The sequence below is a fragment of the Notolabrus celidotus genome, chromosome 17, assembly GCF_009762535.1.
Source record: "Notolabrus celidotus isolate fNotCel1 chromosome 17, fNotCel1.pri, whole genome shotgun sequence".
Taxonomy (NCBI): domain Eukaryota; kingdom Metazoa; phylum Chordata; class Actinopteri; order Labriformes; family Labridae; genus Notolabrus; species Notolabrus celidotus.
This window is the reverse complement of record NC_048288.1, coordinates 801,761-810,251: the sequence shown is the minus strand read 5'-3', so window position 1 is coordinate 810,251 and position 8,491 is coordinate 801,761. Positions and strand designations below refer to the sequence as shown.

Sequence of the window (8,491 nt, the reverse complement as noted above, 5' to 3'; positions counted from 1 at the left end):
GGGGCGGTGTTGTGGGGGTGTCCCTTGGGGGGGCTGCGGGATCTCTCCCCCCTCGCCCCCCTTTCCTCCTACTGGGTGACCTGGGGGTCGCCCTGGGTGCTCCGGCGGTACCTGTTTGCTTCCGGTCTGGGTCCTTGGCTCGTCCCCTGGCCTTGGTCTCCCGCGGCAGGTTGGGTCCTTCGGTCTGACTGCTCTCGCGGCCCGGGTGCCGGGCCGAACCGCTCGGCTGATCTGACCCAAGTGGTTTCATCTGCACCAGTGGTGGTCTTGTTACACAAATAGAACACAGCACGGCGGCAACCCTCTGCGACCCAAGCTTCAGTAATGATTGTGGACACTAAGGGTTGCTTAATCATTAGGATCACCCCACAGAGTTTTTTTTTTGGCATCATGGTGAGATGGTCCCTCTCCATCTAAGTGTGTTAGGTCTCTCTCTCCTTCTCTCTCCCTGTCCCTTTGTATATCCTTATGTAATCTTTCTTTCACTTTCTCTTATTTTTTTTATTTTTTGGCCCACCTAGGTGTGCACGCCCTCTTTTACAGAACATGATATTAGCTGCCAATAAAAGATAGGCCAGAGTTCTAAGAGGGATGGTGATGGTTGCATGCACACAGTCACAAGCACAGAAGAAAAAGCTTTTCTTTCTTTTCTTTTGCTGCAAGAATAAATTGCATTAATATTTGACAGTTTGTGACAAACATGACACAAACCAGAAATATATATGCAGACAAGAGGAAAAAAAAAGAGAAAAACGAGAAAGAACAAGAATAAAAAAATTTTTTTAAAAAAGAGATCACACTGCCCTCAAGCGTTTTGGCGGAGAATTGCTGCACGACATGAACACATTGATGCGGGGCTCAGGTCCGCGTCGGCCACTGCTGCGTAGCGGAGACGCAGCAGTATAAATCCGCCCTAAGGAGGAAGAACTTCAGATTAGGCAGTGTGGGGCCCTCTGCTCTTGGTTGAGATACATCCAGGATGAAACAAGTGAATCAGTTCCTCTGGTTTAAAAAAACAGTTCTCAAGAATAGGAAAAGTAACTATTGAGACACACTTTTGTTCCAGGCTGCATTTACATTTATTTTTGATGCATACATATAGACATTACATATGTTCCAGCACTGCATTTCAAAACTGCATTTTTATACAAAAAATACAAAGTAAAATGTAAAAAGGACATGAGTTTACAAATCCCTGACTGGGGCGTCTTCGCTCCACCATGACTCTCTTATGACTTTCCGATTCCAACCAGCAGTGCCACCAAAAATGTCAAGTTCCCCAAGAGGAACAGAGAAAGTATCAGGAAGTCAGCTGTTACCTGTCAAAGCAAATGTAGTTGATAAGAAGCAGTAGATTTCCACTTTTCAATTTCATTCAACACTTTGTTTTGTTTGGTTCTTACCATCTTTGACACCAAAGCATCTAAAAAGTATGAGAGAAAAAAGAGTTTACCTTATTATAAAAAATATTCAATAAACAATTCAACTTGTTTCTATGTTATTTATTTTACATTCTTACCTGGCTTTCTTACTAATAACCTGGCTGTGTTAAACACTTGATTCTGATTGGTCTAAACCCGGTAACAACAGTTATTCATTTTCAATAGCAAGAACAGATCACACACTTCATATCAAACCTATCAGTGGAGTCTGTTTATTCAGTATATGTGTGATTTGCCTCTTCCTGTTGACACAGTGACAAAAACATTAGCATTGGTTACCAACATGGAGGAAGCCAGTGAATAAGTGGAAATCCTGATTCAGCTTTTCTACATATTGTTATCCAGTTCTTTATAATAATAACAATGATAATAATGATAGGTTTAAGCCTCATCATATACTGAACAAAAATATACACGCAACACTTTTGTTTTTGCTCCCATTTTTCATGAGCTGAACTCAAAGATCTCAGGCTTTTTAAAAAAGAACAAACAGTCAGTATCTGGTGTGACCACCATTTGCCCCACAGTGCAACACATCTCCTTGGCATAGAGTTGGTCAGGTTGTTGATTGTGGTCTTTTGTGTACATAGAAAAAGTCTTAGATCTTTGAGTTCAACTCTTGAAACATGGGAGCAAAAACAAAAGTGTTGCGTTTATATTTTTGTTCAGTGTACTTAATGCTATTTCAACCTTTAAACTTAATACTATTCATTCAGGAGGGAGATGCCTGATCTTTCAGATTTCCATACTTTATTATTATTAACTTCATAGCGAGGTCAGGCCTACCGACAAGCCATCAGATCAATGTCAGAAGCTGCCGAACAAAGCAGCAGATGGCTTTGGATCAAGAGGAAGGACCCCGTCTGGGCTGCAAAATGAACAGGGGGTAAAAGCAGAGGGGGGCACACCTGGGACGCCAGGTGTCGCCGTTGAGCCCTGTGGAGGTGTCGTGGGCCTATCAATGAAACACCAATGAAGGAGTGTGCCCACCTGAAGACCCCAATGAAGCATTTACTCCCACCCACTCAACACCAGTGCTGATTTATCTGTAAGGGATTGTAATATCAAGTCCTATGAGCTCAACTTCAACTTGATTAGAAAAAATTGCAATGTACATGTTCAACTGTTAAGATAGACAGCAGAAGAATAGTTTACAAAGTTTCTGACAGTTGAAGAAAATATTAGACCACCCATGTTTTCTTCAGTTTCTTATTCATTTTAATGCCTGGTACCACTAAAGGTACATTTGTTTGACAAGTATAATGATAACAAAAATAGCTCATAAGAGTTTAAGAGCTGATATCTCACCATGTTCCATGGTTTTCTTGATAATAACCAAAATCACTTTAGTTCTTACACCAATAGCAATGCATTGTACTGCTAAAAATACTGCTTTTAGGGCTTCCATGTTTTCTTTTCTGTCTGTTTTAGTCACATGATCCACACAGGAGTTAGTACTTGATTGCATCACCATTGTCTTTGATGACTGGCATGCTCTTTACCAGCTTCTGACATTGTTCTGCTGTCACAGCAGCCCATTCCTGTTGTAAAGATTCAAACAAATGTGCTTTGTTTTTGGGCTTGTGGTTCTCCATTTTGAGTTTGATGATTGTCCACAGGTTTTCAATTGGATTTTGACCTGGTGATTGAGCAGGCCGAGGCATGGTACGAATGTCCTGGTTCTCCATCCAGGCTTTACCTGACCTTGTCGTGTGGCAAGGGGCGTTGTCTTGTTGGAAAATCCAGTCATTGGGGGCAGGAGATAGTTTTCCAGCTGATGGAAGAAGACTGTTCTCAAGAGGAGCCCTGTACTTGACCTGGTTCATTCGCCCATCACATAATTGCATTTGTCCTGTTCCACCCATACTGAAACAACCCCAGATCAACACTGATCCACCTCCATGTTTTACTGTGGGGGCAAGACAGTCTGGTTTGTAGGCTTCTCCATGCTTCCTCCTAACCAGTAAGTTGGCTGGAATGGGCATTAACTCAAATTCATCACTGAAGAGAACCTTAGCCTAAACATCAACAGTCCAATCCTTGTGATCCCTAGCAAAGAGTAACCGGGCCTTCCTCTGCCTTTCGTCAATGAAGGGCTTCTTCCGTACCCTCAAGAAGTCGGTTTGGAACTGTCCTTGCCGAAAGGGTCACATTTCTGGACAGTGCCCGCTCATTTTTAAGGTCCCTGGAGGTCTGAGGACGATTCCTGACACAGGACCAGATGAGTGCACGGTCATCTCGTGGGGTCGAAAGACGTTTCCTGCCTCGACCATCTAGTGGTTTGGTAGCACCATGTCCGGCTTGCTTGCTCTTGGTGTAATGAACGGTTGTCTTGGAGATCTTCAGTTTTTGGGCTACCTGTCTCTCACTCATGCCACATCCAGCAGTGCCAAGATGGCTGCCTTTGTGGCTTCACATAATTCTTTTGTTTTAGGCATTATGTGAGAGCTGACAACTTCTGAGTTGTGCTACAGCTTGAATGTAATCAGGAAACCACTCTAGGCCTTTGCATGTGCAGTGTGGCTTATGACATGAAATGACCTCTTATATACCCTGGGAATACAATTAAGCTTAAGCATGTCAAATAGGACATATAGTATGATGTAATCAGCTGCATTTGTTGTTCATTGTATTCTTCAGGTAATAAACCTTTAGTGGTCCCAGGCATTAAAATGAACAAGACATTGAAGAAAACAAGGCTGGTCTAATCATTTTTTCCATGACTGTACATTAGATACCCAAGTGGTCACAATTTTTGTTGTATGTATTTTGTTGAAAATATACTTTCTAATTTAGAAATCTGCATGTTTTTTCAGCCTCTCAATTTTAATTTAATCTGTAAACAAGATCCCATCAACATCTTCTCTTTGAGTTTCAAATAAAACAAAAACAAACTCATTAGAATAATGCAATTCAAAAAGTTGAAGTTACCTTTTCTGTGAACCTTTGTCTTTAATGAAACGTTGAGCAGGATGTAGAACAAAACTTCCCAGCCAACAAACCCGCCCATTGTTTTCATCAGCCATTGGTCCAGAGAGCCGTCAATCAACTTCAAGCCGGTCAGTATAGCTGCCACTGTGTGATGAAACACAAATTGTATAAATCAGGTTTGATGATGTGTCACATTATTTAACATTATTATTGAATACAAATAAGTGTGTGATGAGCATCAAGAGCCTACCAGCCAAAGCTTTGATCCCCAGTCCGTTCAGAGCATGAGTCCAGTTGAACAGAAACCTCCTGAGGGAGAGAGGAAGATAAACCATCAGCTGCTGTCCCTCACAAAGAATGACAGCAGTGGTATATGTTGCCTAGAATAACATGTGTTAACATTAAAAGTACAATCAGGGTCCATGTGCCTTTAAGAAGAGCAATCATTTATTGATTATGATTGGCATCAAAAAATGATTGTTGCTCAGGCGACATGATGAAACTATGAGAGTGTGGTCTTTTGTAGTAACCTTGGCATAATCCATGACCCCACCCTCTCCTTCCAACCACACATCAGAAAAGTCACCAAAACATCCTTCTTCCACCTCAGATCCTCTCTCTCCTCCTCTGCTGCAGAAACCCTCATCCACACCTTCATAACCTCCAGACTGGATTACTGCAACAGCATCCTTTACAGCCTTCCCTCCACTGACCTCCAAAAACTACAATATGTACAGAAGTCAGCTGCCCGGTTACTCACTCACTCCCGCTCCAGAGCCCACATCACACCCATCCTTCAGCACCTCCACTGGCTCCCCATACAGCACCCAATCCACTTCAAGATCCTGCTGATCACCAACAGAGCCCTGAAGAACCTCAACCCCTCATACCTGACCAACCTCCTCAAACGCCACTCCCCATCTCGCCCCCTCATACCTGATCGACCTCCTCAAACGCCACTCCCCATCTCGCCACTTTATACCCTTACCGACCTCCTCAAACGCCACTCCCCATCTCGCAGCCTCAGATCATTAGATGCAGACCTCCTGTCCCCTATCACCAAGTCCAAGCACGACACCTTGGGGGACAGAGCCTTTGCCATCGCTGCCCCGGCTCTCTGGAACTCTCTCCCTCCAAACATCCTCAACTCTGACTCACTCCAATCATTTAAAAACCACCCCAAGACCTACCTGTTCAAAAAAGCAAACAGCACATGACCTCTACTCCCGCCCCCTCTCTGTCCTTGTTCTGTTTAATTTACCTGTTTTATTCTTACTTTTATTTTATGTTAAGCGACTTTGAGTACCAAGAAAAGTGCAATATAAATCTTAGGAATTATAAGATAAAACTTCCTATGAGTCAAAGGTAGATGTCTCTATCCATATTACAGCCAACAGGAATACTTGTAATAATAATAATAATAATAAGAATAATAATAATAATAATAATAATAATAATAGTTATAATAATAATAATAATAGTAATAATAGTAATAATAATAGTAATAATAATAACAATAATGATAATAACAATAATAATAATAATAATAATAATAGTAATAATAATAATAACAATAATGATAATAACAATAATAATAGCAATAATAACAATAATAATAGCAATAATAATAGTAATAATAATAATAGCAATAGTAATAATAATAATAGTAATAATAATAATAGTAATGATAATAATAATAGTAATAGTAAAAATAATAATAGTAATAATAATATTAATAATAGTAATAATAATAATAACAATAATGATAATAACAATAATAATAGCAATAATAATAATACTAATAATAATAAAAATAATTACAATAATAATAATAATAATAATAATAATAATAATAATTATTATTATTATTATTATTATTATTATTATTATTTTTATTATTGCACGCGCCAATGGTGCAAAAAATAAACAGGGTTTCTGATGGAATAGTGAAGCGCTGAAAAATCCCAAATAGAGCGTACACCTAAACCAAGGTGAGTGCTCGGGTCGGAGTCTTTCAAAATGAGCTAAATGACGTGGACTGACCCGGTCTGCAGAAACTGTAGCCTAGCTTAAGTGCTGTTTCTCTCTGTAGTGTCTCTTTAAAGGAGCCAAGCTGAGCAGCATCTGTTGTGTCTAGTACAATTACTCGTGACATAAAACTCATAGAACTGATTAGCTCCCAAATAAAGACTGACTGAAATATTAGTTTGCAGCTTGTTTGGAGATTTCAGGGAGCTGTCAGGACAGTGTTTCACATTAGGTCTAGTTTTAGTTTTTAGTTTTCCAGATGAGCAAACAGAGTGAAAGACTGTTAGAGGAAAGGATGTGATTTCATCAGACTGGACTTGTTTAGCTGCACCACACAGCAGTGTACCTACAGTGGATGTTGAGGTCCACAGCGCAGCAGAGCCATCACGGTCTGAATGAAGGAGAGGATCAGAACCAGGCAGCCTAACACAGGATGAGCCCCCTGCAAAAAGCACAGCACTGTTACACTCAAACATGGATATGGACCGAACAGAAGTAATAAAAGAATAAAACAGAAGTTACACTTTGAATCCCTCATTGGGAAAGGAAGTTTAAAAAGCATTGGTTACTGAGTAAAAATTAATCTTCTTATAAAAAATATCTTAAAAACGGAACTATCGTAAAATAATCTTCTCATCATGTTCTTACAAAGAGAGACTGCAGAGTTTTTAATAACACACAACTGTTTTAATCACTAATGAAGAGCATCTCATTTCAACACGTAGACATCGTCATTAACGAGCTGCAGCCTTTTTATACACTCTGTCTGTGTTATTACGCTGCTGCACCCTTTGAACAAGTGGACTATAGTTGGGCAGAAGATATGAATATGATATGTATACACCCAAAACTGAAAAAACATCAGCGTATGTCGGTGTAAGAGGCATTTTAATACATTGGGAAAACGCTGGCTAAATCGTCAAGGTGTGACAGGGAGATTAGCGTGTTGACTTTGGTTTGGATTTGGATTTTGTGGGTTTGCTCTTGCTGGATTTGTTTGCCCTAACTGACTGACTTACGGTGAGTCCTGGACTGTTTTAGTAAAGCTACCTGTCTTCTGAATTGCCTTTTGTGTCCTGGACCTATTCTCTGCACCCAGTTCTGTCCTACATTTTCAAAGAATTGACAATGGCCCTGCCATACTTGTTCACACCCTGGTAACTCCAATCATTGATTATTGTAATTCCCTCCTCTTTGGTCTCCCTCTCAAATCCATCCATAATCTCCAACTGGTCCAGAACTCTGCTGTTCGTAGAACTCCGTCCATCCATCACATCACTCCTGTCCTTCTGCAGCTTCACTGGTTACCGGTCAAGACCCGCATTGATTTCAAGGTCCTGCTCCTCACCTTTAAGGCCCTCCATAACCTCGTTCCTCCATACCTCTCTGAACTTCTCCACATCAACACACCCAGCCGCACTCTCAGGTCTTCTTCCATTCACCTCACTACACCACCCGCCTGCTTAATTACCATGCGGTCCAGAGCCTTCAGCCGGTCTGTCCCCTGCCTCTGGAACTCCCTCCCACCATACATCGGTAACATCAACTCTTTCCATTTTCAAATCAAATCTCTTTAAACTGCCATATTCACTCTGATTACACCTCTTCACTGCACTTTATCTGATCCTGTTCATGCCTTTCCTAATTTTAGATTGTCCTTTTTTTAAACTCTGCCCTGTACGGTGACCTTGAGTGCTAAGAAAGGCACCTTCAAATAAAATGCATTGTTATTATTATTATTATTATTATTATTATTATTATTATTATTATTATTATTATTATTATTATTATTATTTTCCAGTTCTTTCAGATGATAGATTGGCACCACACTGTTTATTTGCATCAGGCTACATCTCAGGTCTCTGCAGGCCGGCTGTGACCATTCTACAGTTGTGATATAATGTAGCCTGTTTTTCAGAATTCTAAAAGAGCGAATCACTGCTTCAACAGAGAAAGCCTCAAAATGTAGATGCACAGTGTGGAATGAGTCCCAGTGGTGTTGTGTACTGACCCCAGACCAGGCCTTCACGTATGAGAAGGGGAGGATGAAGGCGATGACCGTGGTTGCTACCGTCACACTCATCATCGGA

The 8,491-nt window shown here is 40.6% G+C and overlaps 1 protein-coding gene across 1 annotated transcript in view; it reads right to left on the bottom strand.

The window, feature by feature from the left end:
• Window positions 1–1,061: 1,061 nt before the first annotated feature.
• The window catches only part of LOC117829112 (putative ferric-chelate reductase 1), a 34,281-nt gene continuing 26,851 nt past the window's right edge, over window positions 1,062–8,491 (bottom strand). Inside the window, exons 10-15 of the mRNA XM_034706663.1 lie at window positions 8,413–8,491; window positions 6,752–6,843; window positions 4,624–4,682; window positions 4,374–4,517; window positions 1,404–1,423; window positions 1,062–1,319 (exon numbers count right to left, since the gene is read on the bottom strand). The exon at window positions 8,413–8,491 is cut by the window's right edge and continues 8 nt beyond it. Coding sequence (XP_034562554.1) covers window positions 1,230–1,319; window positions 1,404–1,423; window positions 4,374–4,517; window positions 4,624–4,682; window positions 6,752–6,843; window positions 8,413–8,491 — 484 coding nt within the window. The 3' untranslated portion in view covers window positions 1,062–1,229. The remainder of the gene's footprint in view (window positions 1,320–1,403; window positions 1,424–4,373; window positions 4,518–4,623; window positions 4,683–6,751; window positions 6,844–8,412) is intronic.